This window comes from Centruroides vittatus, unplaced genomic scaffold (assembly GCF_030686945.1).
Source record: "Centruroides vittatus isolate TY-2023 unplaced genomic scaffold, ASM3068694v2 scaffold_712, whole genome shotgun sequence".
In the NCBI taxonomy this organism is placed as follows: domain Eukaryota; kingdom Metazoa; phylum Arthropoda; class Arachnida; order Scorpiones; family Buthidae; genus Centruroides; species Centruroides vittatus.
The window spans coordinates 1,455,898-1,476,779 of record NW_027122715.1 but is presented as its reverse complement, the minus strand read 5'-3'; the positions used below and the strand labels follow the sequence as shown (position 1 = coordinate 1,476,779).

At 27.2% G+C, this 20,882-nt stretch overlaps 1 protein-coding gene across 1 annotated transcript in view; it reads right to left on the bottom strand.

The window, feature by feature from the left end:
- Positions 1-20,882, bottom strand: part of LOC136989610 (serine/threonine-protein kinase D1-like) — a 66,141-nt gene that overhangs the window by 44,173 nt on the left and 1,086 nt on the right. Inside the window, exons 2-7 of the mRNA XM_067287828.1 lie at positions 15,706-15,865; positions 8,774-8,912; positions 8,565-8,696; positions 8,316-8,479; positions 7,645-7,843; positions 3,617-3,694 (exon numbers count right to left, since the gene is read on the bottom strand). Of these exons, the coding sequence (XP_067143929.1) occupies positions 3,617-3,694; positions 7,645-7,843; positions 8,316-8,479; positions 8,565-8,696; positions 8,774-8,912; positions 15,706-15,855 (862 nt within the window). The 5' untranslated portion in view covers positions 15,856-15,865. The remainder of the gene's footprint in view (positions 1-3,616; positions 3,695-7,644; positions 7,844-8,315; positions 8,480-8,564; positions 8,697-8,773; positions 8,913-15,705; positions 15,866-20,882) is intronic.

Genomic DNA, 20,882 nt, shown 5'->3' with positions numbered 1-20,882 from the left:
AGGGCATGCTCCAGGGATGGACAACCCAGACATTTGTCCAGGGCAGCAAATCTAAAGGATGGCATTTTGGTTGTGACTGTGACAAAATACTTATAAGTTAAATTCTTAATTAATCTAAATTTATATTTGTAGATTCTTTTCTGTGGCTAAAATTACCATACAATTTACATTTTGTATTTATTATTTTTGCCTAAAAGCTAAGAAAATATTTGCATTGCTTAATTCTGAAGAAAACAACCATAAAAGAGGGCTTTTGAGCAAAAAGGAAAGCACAAGCAACAATGTTAAATTTTGTCCCAAACCTTAGTGTTACCTTAAGAATACTGCCGATCATACCAATAACTGTAGCTAGAAGGGGAAAGGAGTTTGGGAAAGCATTTCTTGGTAGTTTATTTAACCATTTTTTAGTTTCTAAACAACATTGAGAGATTTACATTGATGCAACTATTCTAAGTAACAAGACCTATGGAAATACTGTATGGATAGTTTATTATGTCACAGATAAACTGATGCACAAAATCTTGATTTTTAGCCAAACCTTTGTAATTCAAAACTTTTTTACTCCAAGTCTGAATTTCTTTTTTCCTGACCAATTCAAGTTAACCAGTACTGTATTTCCTACTACTAGATGATAAAAACTCATATTGGTAGATGTAATGTACTATATATTGTATGGTCCATAGGTCTTAGCAATTACTTTTTGTAGGTATTAAATTTACACATATTCCTTCTAAAGCATTTATAAACATTTTCTATTTATATTGACTTTCCCAATTTTGTTTTTGAACTGTAGGTTTATAAGCTGATAGGTTGTTAGCTAATATTAAACAACCAATATTAGCTAAATATGTAAAATGTACAACAAAAGTTGGACTTCAACTTATATGCTAGTCACTTTATATGACGGTATATAAAGAACATAATTTCTATATTATATAAACATTATTTATTAAAACCCTTATTAACGTTTAAACATTCTTTTTTAGACTGGATGTTGATTGTGAAAAATAACAAAAATCAAAAAATTGTTTTAAAAGTCATGTCCTTGAGCACATAATAAATATATCTCAAAATTATGTTTAAAAAATAATCTCTAATTAAATGTTTCAAAAATTAGTAGTAAATTTTAAAAGTATACAACAAATATTATTTTAGAGTCAAATTCACTGTTCATAAAAATTTATATTTTTACAATTATGAATTAAATAAAATTTAACTCTAAAATAATATTTAAGGTATATTTTTAAAGTTTAATATTAATATAAACATCTTATGAAACCTGATACATCGCAACAACACTAAATCAACTGCTGTATAACATCGGGCTATTTATGGCAATAATAATTATAAATTACTGATATATATTCTTTTCTTCCAATTTAATCTAAAATTATTTAATTAAATTATAATTATTAAATATAATACGAGATGGCACTTAATGCCTCCCTCTAAGGTCAAATATATTAGTAATTTTTAATTATTACTGCCAATAAATAGCCCAATGTTATACAGCAGTTGATGTAGTGTTATAGTTTACTATTAATTTTTTTGAAACATTTAATTATAGATCAATTTTAAAAATAACCATTAAATACTTTTATCATGTGATCTAGAACAGCGATCGCCAACTGAAAGTCCATGGACCACTGATGGTCTGAAAGAAAATTTTGGTGGTCTGTGGTGAAGTTTGGACATTGATGAACTCAAGGTTATGCAAAGTATTACAAAAGACATTCAAAATGCTTGGTTGTGTTTTTCTCACTCATTGAGGTATTTTTTTTTATTTGAATCTAAAACCAAACACGAAATAACTATTATCAATAAATAATTTCAGTGAGATTGTTGTTCTTTCTGGAAAAAAACCAAGAATCTATAAACATTTCAAACAATTAGCAACAAACTTCACACTAATTTGTTATAATTAAACAAGTGAATTTCTTATTAATAAAGTAAAATAAAATAGAACTGTTATGATCTTTATTCTATATATGTTTATACAGTTTAAAAAAATTTATGATAGTGGTTCGGAGGATTCAAAATTGTGAATTTAGTGGTCCATGAGGTCAGAAAGATTGATGACTGTTGATCTAGAGCAGTGCTTTTCTGCAATCACTGGTCTGCAGAATATTTGACAGTACTGATACTGATTTCTATACTTAAAGGTATTTTTAGCAGAGCAACAATTTGTCAATAATAAAAAGAATCATCAACATTCATTAAGAATTTGACAGCAGACTTCTTCAATGAGGTGATAAAAAAAGCTTGTGCTCTGATTCATAAAGTTTGTTAATTTTGGAAGTTATTATGTTGAAAAATAAATAAAAATCTGTGTAAACTTTTGACAAAGAAATAACTAAAACATTATTTTTTATTCTTGTGATTAATCAGAACTTACTTTCCAAATGCTCCTCACATATTTGGCACTAGCAAGTTAATGCACAGGGTTCTTAAAAGGGTCAAGTTTAAAAAAAATAATTTACTATATTGTAAAAATAAACTATATTAAGAAGGAACTGAACAGGAAATAAAATTAAAATTACTGAAGGAACTGAAGGAAATAAAATTAAAATTAAATATACTATTTAATTTTAATTTTATTTAATTTTTTAATTCTTTCCAAATGGGAGTGGTTAAACTCCCAAAACACCTCCTGTGTGCATGGTCTTAGACTAAGACATAGTTTGTACATTTGAACAATCAGGTTCAACTACATCAATTTTGAACAGCATTTTTTTTTGTTTTCTTTTGTTTTAAGAAGAGAAGTTTTTTCTCTTTCCTCTGTTTTTTCTTTTTTTCTTAAAAGTTTTGTTATTTTTAATTCAGAAACTATTATTTATATGTTTTCCTTACATATTTTAAATTGTTTCAACATAGTTTTATTATTCTAGTAGTTTAATAGACTGTTTGTTCTTGTAAAAAAATCTATCTTATTGCTCCATACATACCTATATATATTCAATATTGAATTCATATCTGAAAAGAATCATATGAAAATAACTGAACCAATTTATATGAAATTTTGTACATATATTCAGGATAGAATAGTCCTAAGAAAGATATAGGCTACTTTCCATTTACAAAAATTTGATTTTATAAGCTTTGATAGAATTATATTATTTGTAAGAGTAAATAGTTTGTACTTGGTTCTTATCAGGTCTTTCACACAAACAGGTTGAAGACCAGAGACCAGTGAATATGAAATGAACCATTAAATTCAAATACAATAAGATAATGTGGTCATTAATGGGCAAATGTGGGCATCAATAAAAAACTCGTCAGCATGTTATTTCAGCAAAATGTATGCAGTACTGAATATATTACTATTGCAATTTTTATTTCTCAGATTGCCCTTGAGTCCTTTTCCTATCAATGTAAAATTATTTTAATATTGAAAGGATCTATTATCATATTAAAAGTTTGTTATAAATACCTACTTTTTTTTTCTGTATATACATTTTTTGTGTATGTTTTCTGATATATTAAGTAAGAGTAATATACTCATATCTTTTTCCTAAGTAAAGCAGCAGTATCTTAGCTAATATGTATATACAAATAAACTTTATATTTATGAAAAAACAATAATTTTAATTAAAATAAAATAAAAATATATAATTACCCCATTCCTTTGGTGCTTCACCAGCACAATCCATAGGTATTTTTTCCATACACCGCTTATGAACATTAAATTTACAATCTAAATAAAAATAATAGTAAAAGTTATAATTTGTAATCAGTAAATAGTTCTTTTCTTTATTTAAATGCTAATAAATATCAAAAGATTCACATGATTGAAATAATTCTGTTCTGTATACTAATTTATTTTTAATCAAACAAAATAATATACAAATACAGATAATTTTAATATAACTGTGATAATGTTATTTAAATGAAATATAAAAAAAATGCTAAATGTAAATATTTAAAAATTTTTATAATTTTAAGCAGAAGAGTTAAACTAAATTTGACTTACTTTAAACTCTTAATTAAAACTTCCTTATTAACTACTACAACATTCCTTGGGTTAATTATTATTATTTAAATCATTTGACAAAAACCTATTTTTCAATTTGATTTTGAATGTACAATGTCATACTATCACACTGTTTTATAATTTTAAATTTCATAATTTGAATCTGAAATTTTATTTGTTTGGAATAATTATAAAATTTTCTAAAAATTCTAGATTTTCTTATTTTCTTAAAGAAATTTTCTAACTTTTCAGATTTAGTAAACTTAAAAGTTTTCATAAACTATTAAAATTAGAAATAACTAAAATCATATTATAAAAATACATTAACATATTGTCTCCAATTTTAATTAAGTGAAGATTAATTAAATTTAAATAATTAATTAAAATATGTCAAAACAATCACCTTTTCATACATTCACTTTTAAGTTCCTTTTTTCATAATCACTTTTAACATTAGATATATCTTTTCATGCTTTAAGGAAATTTTTAAACTTTGGCAACCAAATATATTAAAAGGAAAGGTCAGGTCAGCATGGGATGTATTCCAGACAAGAAAGTGAATTGAAAGGTGATTGTTTCAATAAACTTTTCCTTCAATTTTAATTAATATGAAAATTACATCCAGTGAATTTTATAAATCATTAAACTTTTATAATTAACTGACTAATTAATTTAAATCTTTTAAACTTATAAACAATAGTTTATGGTGTTATAAAACAATTTACTATATCAACTTTGTTATATACATATACACACATAACACACAAAAATCTCAGCTTCTTTTGCCATTAATAATAATGATAATAGAATAGTATAATGCAATATATAATTTATTAGTTATTTTGTCTGAACAAAGAATTCACCTTTTAGATAATTTTGTTGAATTTAAAATTTATCAATTTTTACTTGACTTTTATAAATCTGTAAAGAATTCATACAAACATGTTCTAAATGATAAAGAAAAATACTTTACTACTTTTCAAGATGTTGCATTAAATGTATTCAAGCACAACATTATTTACATCATTTTCAGCCTTTCTATACAATAAGTTGTTTTTTTTTCTCATTCGTAAAATTCTTGGATTCTTTTTGAGCTAAAGAATATTAGAACCAATGTGCCATGCTATTTCAGATAGCAAAATATGCTATAGCCACAAAATTATTAAATTTGGAATATTTTATCATTTAACAAGTATAAATGAAAATGTATAAATCATTCTTGCAATTAACTATTTAGCTAATTAAAATAATTCATGTTGTCCAATTTTTACTTGAGATTTTGGAAAAAAATCTCTCAGGTTCAATTTAAACTTCTGTTGTACATATGACGTCTGATTAAAACTATAAATTCTATTAAATTATGCAAGCACAGATCTTTGTATAAATAAGTTCCTATAATCATATTTTCCATATGTTTAATTAATATTATTCTAAAATCATTTTAACAAAGTACATACAATTTTTATCTGATACAAGAATATTAGGTCAAAAATGAATCCATAGATATCAGATACAATATTAATATTTGCATTATAATGTCCATGTTTTAATAACATGAAGATTTATAACTATAAGAAAATTTTATGACTAATTAATAAAGCAAAATGAAGTATTGTAGCATTAGAAACAAAATTATATAAGTTAGTGACAGCAGAAGTTGAAGATAGATATTCCTATTTGGTATCACAAATTTGGTACTCGTGAGATTTCCAAGGAACCTAATTGTAAATACTGAGAGCTAATATATGTTATAATGTCTTTTCATAAATTTTTTTAAAAATTGTATTAAAGTATGCTACACAATGCATTAACTAAAAATGATAAAGTGAAGCAATTCCTTTAGGTTCCTTTAGTATTACTCTTTATAGCATATAAATTATTATTACCACATTTTTTACATTTAGAATTTTAATATTTGAATTATGAATCAATGAAGTAAATTACAGAACAAGATTAAATAAAACATATCATTTGATATTATATATATATATATATATATATATATATAACAACTTTATTGTATTAAGGGAACCTTGTTACAGGGGGGTTAGATACAACAATAAATAAATAATTGACATGTAATTATATTGATGAACAGTACAATCATACATAAATATATTAATGTATAAATTTTAGAAAAAAGTTATCAAATATCATTTGATATTATCTCCATACCAATGATAACATGCATATATCTTTATGGAACAGAATTCTGAATTAATTAACCTGTCCCCTAGTATTCCTGAAATATCTCAGGTCGAAACATAATGACCTTGACTGGTGGAACCAAGATATCTTGTTTCTGTATTGAGCCGTTTTTGACACTAAATGTTGCTAGTCAGCATAATTTTTATATTAAAACTAACTTCTGAAATATAATTATTTTTGTTTTTAATTTATTAATATGTCTATTTTGTTTATGCAGAATAAACAATAATTTTGGATGATACAATAGCTACAATTACTTTTTTCTTCTTACTTCTAACAAAAACTGGAATTTTCGTTAAACTTAACATAAACAAAAATTCAACATGGAGCAACATGCAATGGAAAAAAATTTCAACAAGGGATAGGTTAAAGAGTTATTCTTGCTGAATGAGAATACAGGTATACCTCGAGTTACGTCATTCTCAATTATATGTTGTTTGTCAAAAAAGTATATGGAATAATAAAAATCAAGTTTAAGTCATTTTATTCGACTTTACATCCATCCGCCACAAATATTGAAGTCGTAATATCACTAGAAAAGCGTTAAAAGCACATAAAATCATATTAAAATATGTTCATTTACAGTAAATATTAATATAATCATCATAAATCCTAGAGAACAAAACATGAAAACATCTGTGTTTCTGTGTTGTTGTCTTATTTAGTGATTTTTAAGTGCTCATTATTGGCGTTTTCCATGGTAGTTCCAATATCTACCATTTGGCGTCATTGTCAGTGCCACTCGATATCGGTAAATTTAACATAAATTAGTTTATTTTCTACAATCGCAAAATAATTTTAATAACTGTATTTGTTATTTAACCTTAAAAAATCATCTTATTTTATAATGTCTTAGAGAAACCACATTGATAAATAAAGAGTCCGCGATGTACGGTAAACATCACCAAATTGTAAACATGTACATTTACAAGTATGTGCTGTACGTACATGTATTCGTAAATTTAGATGACTTTTTTCTGGACTATATTAGTTTTTAATATAGTACTAAATATAATATAGTATAAAATGTATTTGATAGTAAGCTTAATTTTAGTAAGATTCTTATTAACCACATATTATTAAAAATGCATTTATAAATAAAATACAGAACTGGAAATGGTAATTTGTGGTTTAGCCTAGTGACGAGTAAATTCGGAGACAAGTAAATTCGGCTTACGTCGCCTCTCCTGGAATCAATTATTGACGTAAGGCAAGGTATACCTGTATGGAGTTTTTTTGTATTTATAATATTGTATTCTGTTTAAACTGTTTACAGATGTGTTATATTAGTAGTTTTATATACACACTGTGTGTTCGTACATATGTATATATAAAATATATTTTAATAACTACTAAACAAAATTTTTATAAAATTGATTTTAACATTTTAAGTAAAAAATATAAAAAAAATATAAAAAAATAAAAAATATAAAAACATTGATTTTAACATTTATTTACTAAATTACCTTTGCACTGCATTCCTTGACGAAGTAAACCTTTTAATAATTTCTTGCAATGTTGACATACTGTTGGTCGAGTGTAAGAGTGAACAACAAAAGTATGAGGTACTCTAATTCTTCCTGCTAATTCACGTTCAACCCATGCAGGACGACCCATGTTGACAGAAGGTGATCTTCTATCTCGAGACGGTGATCCACTAAGCAACTTTAAAAAATAAAATCATAAATAATTTTAAATATTAAAAATTAATTATACTAATAAAATTTAATTCAGAAAAATATAACCATAATAGATATTAACTGTTTCTTATCTATCACAATTTTAGAACAAAAAACAGCAAAGCAAAAGAATTAAAACTTAAAACCAACCACAGAAATGCATTTTTACATTATTTGTTCTTTTTCAAAGTTCTCTGATTTATAAAAGAATTATTTGAGTAAACTATATTTGATGTAGGAGAATTTTAATTTGTTAATTTTATCATTTATATCAGTTTATTTTTCATTCTAATAAGTTGTATTCCTGATATTTTATTGGAGAACATTACATTGTCCTTTTTTTGCTATAAAAGCATCTTAATTTATTAAAATGAAATAATCTAAGTACTTGTATTATATATATTTAAAATTATTGAAAATTATTATATTTATAAAAGTTAATATTTAATTTTACTTACAGTTGTACTGTCATCTGATAATGAAGTGTTACTACTAGATGTATGTTGTAAATTGTCTAACTGACCACGAGGGTAAAGACTAGTTGATGATTTTCTTCTTCTGGCATGAGTACAATTATTGGGAATTTTGTATGCACATCGTTTATGAAAATTTAAACCACAACCTAAACATAAATAAAACAAATTAAATAAAATAGTTACATTTTGTTAATTTTACATCAAATTTTCCTTCAGTTACAAATGACTTACCTTCACATTTAAGACCTTGTCGTACTAAACCAAATAGCATTTCTCCACAAAAGTCACAGAATGTTGGAGATTTATAAGAGTGTACATTAAGAGAATGTGGCATTATTTGTACATCATCTGATGGATTATTTGCTATAAAATATACATATTTCAAATTATTAAAAGATTAGTATATAAAAATTTTTTATATTTAAAATAAGTATTCTAACCTGATAAAACAACTTCCAAAAGTGAACCTTCTGTGACGTCTGAAGCAACATTTATAGGAAGAAGCATATTAGTAGAATTATAATCATGACGAAAAAGAATCAATCTCTCATTTAATTTATTAAGACCATGTTCTGGAAACTAAAAGAAATAAAATGCAATTTTTATAAAAAAGTTTTACTTCTTAAAATATGATTTTGATTTAAATGTGTTTTATTTTAATAAAAAATATACAAAAAATAAAATGTAGACAAACTTCAGAATAAAAATACTAAAGTATTAACAATCATAACATCATATACAAAACCCTTAAATTACTTTAGATGTTCTTTTTTTAATCATTTTATCATTATTATGAACATTTTCAAAAAATGAACTTTTTGTTTTTAAATTAAAACCAAAAATGAAACTTTATATTTTGGCATAATCTGATTTATTCATTCATACATATCCTAGTACATATTTAAACATGTATGTACTGTACTATTAATTCTTTTTACTTCTATGTTCTTATTCTTATAAATTTTTGGTATATCCTGTCTACTTGGACCTTGTTTATTAATAGAACTTATTATACTGGTGTAGTTTATAATTAGCAAATAGAGGCAAAGAGTCAAAAGTCAAAACAAAATATCTTTACTTTTACCTGTGAAAATAAAGATATTTTGTTTTGACTTTTGACTGTTCTCCTCTATTTGTTAATTAGAAACTACACCAGTATAATAAGTACTATTAATAAACAAGATCCAAGTAGACAGGCTATACCAGAAATGTATGTACTATGTTATAGTATTAGTAACTTCTTAGTAAAAAAATATTAGATTAGGCTGCGTGCTTTATATATAATCAATTTATTAAAATGTAGTTTCAAATAATAAGTTTTAATTCAAATAGTAGCATATAACTATAAAAAAGAATATCTGTACTTTTTGTCCATGTGATATAACAATATCATATGAGGGTAGTCCCAGAAGTACCCAACCTAACAAAAACAAAAAATTTGAGAAAACATATCTTTATTTTTCAACATAGTCTCCTTTTAGCTCAATACACTTTTCCCAGCAATATTCAATAGCTTCAATCCCCTGTTTATAGTGAGAACTGTCGAGCTTCTCAAAATAGCCATCAACCGCAGACTCCACCTCTTCATTGTTGGCAAATCTTTTACCAACAAGCCATTTTTTCAAGTTTGGAAAGAGAAAATAATCCAAGGGGGCTAAATCTGGCGAATAGGGTGCTTGAGGAAGCAATTCGAACCTTAACTCATGGATTTTTGCCATTCCAATAATGGATGTGTGAACTGGTACGTTGTCTTGATGAAACAACACTTTCTTTTTTGCCAAATGTGGCCGTTTTTCTTGATTTCATCACTCAATGCTGCAATAAGTTTGAATAATACTCACCAAATGAAAATTATCCCACGTGCATCCCAAAAAACTGACGCCATGACCTTACCAGCAGATGGAACTGTTTTCACCTTCTTTGGAGCCAATTCTCTCCTTTCAGTCTGTTGTTTTGACTGTTCTTTCATCTCAGGTGTAAAGTGATGAACCCATGTTTCATCCATGGTTATGAATCGACGCAAAAACTCAGCTTTGTTGCTGCAAAACATTGTCAAACATTTGATTGAAACATCCTCACGATGCTGTTTTTGTCCCAATGTGAGCAAACATGGCACCCATCTTGCGCAAAGCTTTCTCATGTCCAAATTTTCAGTCAAAATGCAATGTACAGCACTTTTTTAAATGCCTACCATGTCTGCTAGCTCTTGCACTTTGAGTCAACAGTCATCCAATACCATTTTGAGGATTTTTTTTTACCATTTCTGGCATGGTCACCTCACTTGGTCGACCACTGCGATGTTCGTCTTGGCAGCTCGTACGGACTCGTTTAAACTCTGCCACCCAATATTTTATTGTTGTAAACAAGGGAGCAGACTCCCCAGAGTAGAATCTAGCTCAGCTTTAATATTGGTTGGACTGAAACCTTTCAAATGAAAGTATTGTATCACATAACGATGACCAATTTTTTCCATGTTTACAAATTCACTGAGATTGTTCACTATTGATGGCTGTCAAACAAATACTAAACAATGTAGCGTCTTCTAACTTCAAACTTAAGCTTTATAAGGTTGATACTTTCGAACACAGTCGTTTTTTTCAAACAAGTACTGCCATCTATATGTCAGGTCAGGTACTTCTGGGACGACCCTCATATATAGTTATATCACAGACAATATCACAAACCATATTTCTGCACATTTAGAGCATGCTCTTACAAATGGAACAAAAATTGGTACTATATTCCACAAAGTTCCTAAAAACCTCACTATTTTTAAAAACTTATAGTATAGTAATAACATAGTATTTTTAAAACTTAATAAGTATTGAAAGCATTTTTTTTTATTTAGGCTTCTATTTCTAATAATGGTTACCACAGAGATGTACTGATACAGTAACTGTTCAGTGACATTTACATCTATATATATAAAAACGAATGTGTGTGTGTGTGTGTGTGTGTTTGTCCTTCATGCATTACCACACCATTTATCTGATTGCCATGAAACTTCGGAAAGTTGTTTAATACACTCCCGCGAAGGTTTGTGGCATATGTGAAGACCACCATTTTTCCCCTTTCAAAAATATATGGATTAAGGCTTTCATGTCCAACAGATGGCGCTAACTTCCGACGACTTAAGTTTGCTTTTCTAATCTCTGCACACAAAGCTAGAACTAATTTAAAATCGTAGGCACCAAAAAACCTTACACATGCTTTCAAAACGGCCGAAAACGTTTGTGCTTATTAATTTGATTGCTAGAAACAGCGTGTGTAAGGTTTTTTGGTGCCTACGGTTTGCTTTTCTGTGAGGCATTATGCTTTTCTGTGAGAATGGACTAAAGCAGATCATTTTCTATCTATCTATATAAATAAAATATAACGTTTGTTTGTTCCTACCAATTCCTTTGAAATTTTGACACAACGTTGCATTCAAATACGCACGTGTTTTTATATAATATACATGTCGAAATTCCCCCTACTGGGGGGAGATGGACGGGATTAAGGCTTACCGTGAAGAACTCTGCTTCTATTATACTATTTTACATGCAGTTTTTTGTGTTTTTAATAGGTTACGTCAACAGAATATACACTAAAAAGGGATTTTTCGATATTTCCCAGCGGGGAGAGGGACAGGATTAAGGCTTACTGTGAAGAACTTGGCTTTTATTATACTATTTTAGATGCGTTTTCATAGGGTACGTCAAGAGAATGTACTGTACACTAAGGAGGGATTTTTTGAAATTCACCCCACGAGGGAAATGTTATATATTTATAATAGATACATTTTGAGCCACAACAACGCGTGGCCGGGTCAGCTAGTTAATTTATATTAACATAGCAGTGCAGTACTCTTATAAGCCAAAACAAAATGACACACACAACTGCTCTTATTAAGCAAAGCAGGATATATGTTTCTAAAATGTAAAAACAAGCAATTTTCACACAAGAGTATGCTCTTATTTGCACAGAAATATAGTGTGTAATCAATATAAACTTTTTCAAAAATTTTTTTACTAGACCTAGATTTGAAAGGCATGCTTGTTGTTATTTCTGTTTATAATCATATTATAAATGAAACATCAATTTTGAAAATATTAAGATAATAAAACTGTGTCAATTATTCATTAAACTAGTGAAACAAAATAATGTGCTTTGATAGAACATAAGCAGCTTACAAACCCCAATTAGCATCCAGCCTCTTCAGAGCTTGCTGTTTTTATTTCATTTTATTGTATGTAACGGATTTAAATTGGTAGTAACAGTACATTTCAAAATCAATTGATTCAATTTGCAATACTTTGCCAACTGTACGTTATATTGTACTTACCATTGCATAAACATAGCTTAATCATTGGGTATCCTGACACAGTAAAAGTCAAAATAAAATAGATGATAGAAAGTGTTTGGATAGGGTGAATGGTAAGTTGATAAACAATGGCTGCCATGCAACATGGCCTGTTTGTATACATAGTAGAAAGAATTACTCCTTACAACACAGTCAGACTTTTTGAATTTGACTGTGTGGTTTATTAGCATAAGGAACTCTTTGGCCATACAATACAAAGCCAAATTTTTTGACCCAAAGATTACATTATATTGAGTCACTAGTGTATTTGAATTTTATTATATACAGAAGTCAAAAATTATTTTTTATTTTAGTTTAGTAATGTATTTAATTCTCAATATAATTTTTTCTACAGCAACTTATTTATATATTTAATCAATGTAATATCAGTAACAAAGTCACTGTTAATGATAAATCATCTCTTTTATAGAAAAGCAAAGTGATTCTAGGTTGTATTTTATTGCTTTAGGATTACAGGGTTCTAACTGACATATCAGAAAAAAGTATGGAGATACTGTGTATCAGGACTCTTCCTGGTACACAATATCTCCATACTTTTTTTGCTGTAATTACATATCACATTCTGTATGCTATTCCAAGTGCAATTATATGCTCTCAAGATTCATATTACAAAGATGTATCTGCATTGTGGCCACTTTCTTCAGTGCTACATGGTTCTAATTACTTTGATCAATTATACCATGTCTTATTGATCACATACAATATGACTGACCTCTGCTAAGTGTGTGGAGGATTTCATGCAGATTTTGCTACTTTTTATGTGAAAAATGAATAAATATGAGTTCACAGCTTTATTAGAAAAATCAGAAAAACCATATTTATGTATTGGTGCTAAGTATGCACCTAGTGACAATAGCAATGTCACTTCAAGCAGTGAACGTGAACATAAGCAGTATGTCTCCTGGAGAAAGAATAGACTATGACCATCAATATAATGGAAACAGCTGATGTAACAAAATGCAAAGGTAAGACATAATGACAGTGTTTTCATTATAACTATGAATTTATGCAATATTACTGTTTACCATAGATAATATACCATAGATTAATTAAAATGACTGACTACATTAAATTATTTTTTTACTGTCCTGTACTATAATTTGCTGTTTCAATGTTTCAAACATGTTTCTACTTCTCTGCATGTTGTAGGATCTGCAACAGCTACTGCCGAGGAAGCCAGTACTACTTATGTTGTTAGTAGTTATAGGTCAAACCAAGTATGTCTGGTAAAAATAGAGATCACACATCAGAAACAGAACAACATGAACATGAAGGTGGTGAGACTGGTCAGGAGGCTAACAAAAAATCACTTTTGGAGATCACATAAAACAATATTAGACCTGATCACACAGAAGGTTAACATCTGAAAGAAAAGAAAGGACAAGGATTTGAGTTTTACGTAAGAGAGGCAAAGTTGTGAAAGTGAGAAAGGTAATTACAACCAAAGATTGTATGCAGCATTGTAGATTTAAATGTATGACCCGTATTTCACGTGAGCAAAAACAGTATATTTACAAGTCTTTTTACAAGCTTTTGAGAACTGAAAAATATCATTTCTTTGGGAAAAAAACTACATTATGCACTGAGAAATGTAGAAAAACAAATGACAAGGTAATCTCTAGGACAATGTTCCGCAACTGGTGTGCCATCACAAGGTGAAAGGTGTGATGTGAACTTTTACATATTCTATTAATTTCAAGTTTTATTTATATATTTTTATCACAGTTGCTGTGTTTCTTATGCTTGTATTTCATTCTCTGCTGCAGTACTGATGAAATAAGATGACATTTGTTTATTCTTTATTACAAGCCATGCATTTTTATGTATTCTAAGAAATTAAATGTAAAATAAATTTGCTCACAGGTGTTGATGTCTGTTTAATAATAATAATAGGTTAGTAATTCTATTAATAGTATCATATCATACATTTTTGACAGGAATAACATTTTGCTGTGCCGTGTTCAGTCATAGGTGTGCCGCAAGTAGAAAAAGGTTGAGGAACACTGCTCTAGGAGATCAAAATCATTTCAGTATTGTGTGTAGGTGATACCACAAGTACACAAATAATCTTGGAACACTGAATATCAGTCAGAAACTGATTTATATCTTTCATAACAAGAAAAAAGATTTGCTTACTGGACTACCAGAATCTGATAAAAAAAAAAAAATCATCAAAAATAAAAGGTCATTTCTAATGACAGGAAACAAGGTATTACTGATCATATTCAGTCATTTCTCAAAATTGTTGTACTGTGACAGTAATGTGCTTCAAAGAGGGAATACCTAGAACATTATTTGAGTGTCAGAAAAATGTATGATCTATATGTTTGTAAATGCAAAAATGATAATGTGGAATATATAAAGCTGTATTGTTATTATACTCATATTTTCAATACACATTTCAATCTCGCCCACAGACTATAAAAAAGGGCATTATACATGATGCAAGAAGCTGCAAACTCTATGGTTCAATGTCGAATCAGCACTCCCACAAGGTGGCACTGGTTGCACTTAGACTAACTAGGCCTTGAAAACAAGAAATGTTATTTTGATCAACATATGATAAAGTTGCATGGCACAATGGACAAATATTATTCATTAGTTTCTTTTATACTTGTCAAATAGGCTAGAAGTTTTCTGTTGTTTGGGGGCTCCCTTTGGAATTAGGAAAAGGACAACTAAGACAAAAGGGGGAGGACAAATGCCCTAATATTCAGGCACCCCTGGTTTCATGTGCCAAAAAGAATGTTTGTGATATCTGTAGCAAATACAAAATGACTTACAAAGATACTGCAGACTTATATACATATATATAATAAACTAATATATATATATATATATATATATATATACACATATACATATAATAGTAATAAAAATTTACAAAGAACAAATAATTAGCTTACAGTTTTAAATTTACTGTTAAAATAAGTAATTCCTAATCTAAATTTGAAAAATATTATTTCATTTTCAATTTAATACAAATTATTTTACAATAAATCTACAAACCTTTTTATCAATAAAGTTGCAGGCAACGTTTTTCAAAGATTTTAAATTAAGATCTGAAACATCAACTGTAACTGAATCTTTGATAAGTCCACACTGTAATATGAAAGTAATCTCTCCAGGCACATTTAGTGTTGGCACTGTTGAATCCATTATATGTTTACTAATGCAAAATGGAAAAAATAAATTTCTTAAAATTCTCATTATGGTATATCTCCAGTTCTTTTGATCATCAGTCATAATTATTAAGTTATTTACCACATTAGTGAGACTATTTTATCAATAACAATACATATATTATCATGAAAAAAAAAGACTTACTTAAATTGCTCAATTTGCAAAATTAATGGTCAAAGACCTATAATATCTTTTTGCTTATAATTTTATGTTTATAAATTTATTTAGATATAATGTATCAGCAATTAATTGAAGGTAATTTACATTCAAATACAATTAAAATTTTAAATCATTTCATAAACTTTAAATTTGAAAATAAATTACCAAATAAATTCTCTTAAAAAATGTTAAAAATAATATATTTTTTCAAAAATTCTCATTTTATAGCCATTTTTATGAATTAATTTTTCTTCAAAATCAGTTTTAAATATAAAATTTCTACAAACAACAAAAACAAATTGGTCATTATTATAACATTTATTTCATTATATAATACATTAGATGTTCACTAGATATCTTTTTATATAAATTTTGTTCATATAAATTAATTTTAATCATAAAAAATAATTGTATTCATGTACTATATAAATTATCAAAAAAGAATAGAATATATCAAAAACATTTAAATAAATTTTGTTCCAAAATTCATTTTTTATATATAGATTTAATGCTCTAAATGTTAAACTTTATTACTCTACAAATATATAACATAACATGAAACAATAAAAGTTTATTAAGTAGCAGAGCCAAGAGAATATTCAATATCAACATCAACAATTTATAGATAATTTTGAAGAATAAATAAAAAATAATCAATCAAGAAGTAAACAATGTGTGAATGTAACACCAAACCTTCTTTGTAGTACCTTTTAAACAATTCTCCAGTAACTTATTATCTTGATAATGATTAATGTTTCTGATCCTTCAGCTGGTTCTTCTGCAGGTCAAACATAAATGATGCATTTTAAAATGTTCCATTAATCAAATCTGATTAAATCAAATTAATCTAATCAAATCAAATCTGATTAATGTAACATTTTAAAATGCACTGTTTATGTTTGACCTGCAGAAGATCCAGCTGAAAGATCAAAAATGTTAGTCATTATCAAGAAAAGCTATTGAAGTACTGTTTAAAAGGTACTACAAAGACGGTTTTGTGATATGCTTCCACTCCAGTATTAATAAGTGTGAGTAGAATATGTAAATGTAACTTCTTTTATTTTACATGAAGCAAAGAAGAAAGATACTGAAAATAAATTTGCGTAAAACAATAATTTTAATGTATTTTAAAAAAAAGCTTTTATTGGTCATGCTTTTCAAGAGGGATAGAGCCACTCTACCATATACATCACTACAGTGCATTCACACATACATGTACTGTACATCATGATTAAATTCTACATTTAGTTATGTTTATTAGGTTTCAGGGTGAGGAAGATGATGTGGTGGGGCCATCCCTAAAACATCATTAAAATGCATTGTCATCAGACTTATATCCTCAAAGTTTTGTACATCAATCTTGATTAGAAGTGAATGAAATTTCAATTGTAGGATTTGAAAACAATACAAAGCAAGTTATCTAAAAGCATATAAAAAATGAATTTTCATGTAGAGAAAAACAAGTTATATTTTACAATATATAAATTCAAGTTCAGTTATTCATATCAATTCATAATAGTATTTATTAAAATATATTTCAGACAGAAAATAGTGTATTGTACAGAAGAAAAAAAAGGTCATGTTTAGCCACTAAGTAAATGGATAAACATCAGAAATGAAGAAGGGATCACCAAAAGTAGAAAGAAAATGAAAAGTACAAATAAAAGTTAGTCCCAAAAAGAAAGAAAAAGTAAATATGACAAGAATTGAATGCAATAAAAGTATAAGAATGACAATTTATAAAGAAAATTATGATAAGTATGGTAAAACAACATTACATACTTACAAAAATGTAATCTGCCTTCAAAATATTTTACTTTTTGTTTGGTTTAAATATTTTCACAATTTAAAAATTCTATTTTCAGAATCCAGTTTTTTGTAAATGAATAAAAAAAAATTAAATATGAAAAAATAAAGATAGAAACATATTTACTTAATGATGTTCTATTTAATAATTTTATTTTTCAAATTTTTTATGTCACAACATTAAAAATTTAGCTATTATCCTTTGAAATTTTAATTTTATAATTTTAAATATTTTGTTCAAATTCTCTTTGTTATTCAAACTAGCTATTATCCATTCAACAGACTTCTGTCATGAGTTTTTGGACAATATTTTATTTTCACTTAACCTTCATTACCACCTTAACTCCCATCTCAAGATCCTTTTAATTCTGTTTTTATTTTATTTTTCTTCTTTCTAATATATTAAAAATAAATATAATGGATGAATTAATAATTAAGTTCTTTTTTCATTGAGTGCATTATTATAATTTCATCCCATTAAACTTGTTGTTTATTTATATAAAAGTTATTTTAAACAGAAGACATAAGAAAAATAGGACATCCATTAAATAAAATACTGGACTTTTAAAATATTCTTTCCTGCTTTTTACCTTGTAGGCATCATTTACTTCATATCCATTACATGTTCAATCATGCTTGCAATTGGGTATTTGAATAATGATAGATGGAAATGATATAAAGACCAGATCACTCATGAAAAATTTGAGAATCCAACCCAGATTTAAACACAGATCTCTCATAGTAGCAGATAGATGTCTGCTGCTTCAGCCATTTGGCAAGCAAGATTAAAATTCTGCTGATGGAATATATTAAAATAAGAATGTAAAAATGATATTAAAAGTAATTAAAAAGAAAGAAAAACTATTCACGACTGAAATGAACTATAACAACTTAACAATATGGAAGGCAACAATAGTATATCATTGTGTTTAACATTATAAATATAGGTTGTTATCTTGTAATGCATGGACATTTTTAAAATCCTCTTTTATTGACCAATAAACAAACTTGATTTATCCATCTATATGCAAGACATATTTCAAGCAATATTTTCCTCTTCAGTTACCTTTGACACATAATTAAAAATTGATTTACATTTAAAAACCATAGAATTATAAGTACAGTAAAACCTCACTTTGTGGTTACCTCACTCATGTGGCCAAGCCCAAAATTTTCCTGTAAAACTGCTTAAGATACATATATTAATTGAAAGAGAGTTTTAGTTTGTCTGACTTAGTTTGAGTAAATGGCTGGGGTTAAAAACATGGTTCAGATAACAAATTAAAGCTCTTATCCTGTAGATGATGCAGCTGAAAAGAGACTTGAGAAAGGTATAATGGTTCATGCATAGTGAAATGGCAAAATACAATGTTAAGTCTATGGGACAAACATGTCAGGGTACCACTCCTTTTAACTTTAACCTAAGCAATTTTTTTGTTTTGCAATTTCATTATTTATTGAGTCAATAAATGTGCATTTTAGTTACCAAGACCATTGTTTTTATCACTCTCCCCCAACTCAATCTCACCAATCTCCCGCTACTCAAAAGCCTGAGCAATGCTGGAACCATGCAGCTAGTTTAATATAAATTAAACTCCATCTTGGTGGCCATCTCACTCAGATATATATTTAGATTAAGTGACCAAGATAGGAATGTCTTTAAAGTAACATTAATCCCTTCTTAAAGGATTTAAAGCTTATAGTGTCACTTTTTACAAATTTATCATACAGGAGAACCATTGGAGACAAACAGGATTGAATTTAGACTTTATTGGTATCAGCTACATGAAAATGCATTTTGAGTGTCATACTCCTCATCAGTTCGTATCTCCTAGTTGTACCTGTATTTTTTGTAGATTTTAAGTTGTACTTCCAGAATGTGATACCTAAAATGCATTTTCATGTAGCTGATACCAATAAAGTCTAAATTCATTCCTATTTGTCTTCAATGGTTCTCCTGTATGATAAGTCCATCTTTAAGTCCATAAAACCATCTTAATTAACAAATTATTCTTACATTCTACAATACTTGAGCCAGTCCCCAACTAAATAGTGTAAGGAAAATTAGACATAGGATTGAACACTGTTGCTACTAGTTAGCACACTGGCAAAATATGGATTCATTGGGTACTCTTACACTGCTTAACTGTATTCAGAAGTGTACGAATTACCATATGTTTTACAATCTTTTGTGGTTTATATATAATTATATTATTTTGTAGTTAATTATTACATTTATTTTTTTCCAATTCTTTAATTTTATTTTGTGATTTATAAATATATATTAATTCTCTTGTTTATGAACTATTGTTACTTGTTTTTATTGAAAATTGTTTATTTATTGCATTTGTTTTAATGACTATTAAAACTTTTTGTCAGTTTCCATTATTGTTCATTTTACTAAATTGTTGATGCTAATGTTTACTGTAATTATATATTTTGAACCTGTAATCATGTAATTCTTCATAACTTTGCTAATACCAAACCTGTATAAACAAATTTTAAACCAATCAAAAATAAGCATGTTTGTTGTTTTCTTACTTATGCTAAAATTCTACAACCTAAATAAGTTTTTAACCTGATCCCACCACTTTCTTAATACAAGAGCTGCCAGTGTTTGTGAGATATTTAATAAATAAAACGTAAATTTAACATGTAAACAAATTTAAGCAATTTCTTATAATAATAAATAAGCAATATAAAATGAAACAATATATAAATCATGCAATGAAATTAAATAATATTTAAACTATTTTAACTGTAATCATCATCTATAGCAGTATTTGTATCATATAATAATTTAAAGAAATAACAACATTTTAATCCAGCAATAAATTAAAAAAGTCATAATAAAAATGCCACACTATACTATGATTTATTTGAAAGTAATTTTAAATATAATTCATTCACATAATATACATATTATAAGTTTGAAATATTTGAAAATAAATTTTTTTTTTTTTCAATTTTTCAAACTTAGCCATTACATAAATTATAGTAGGGAATAAATCTGAAAAGTAACAATTTAATCTTCTCAT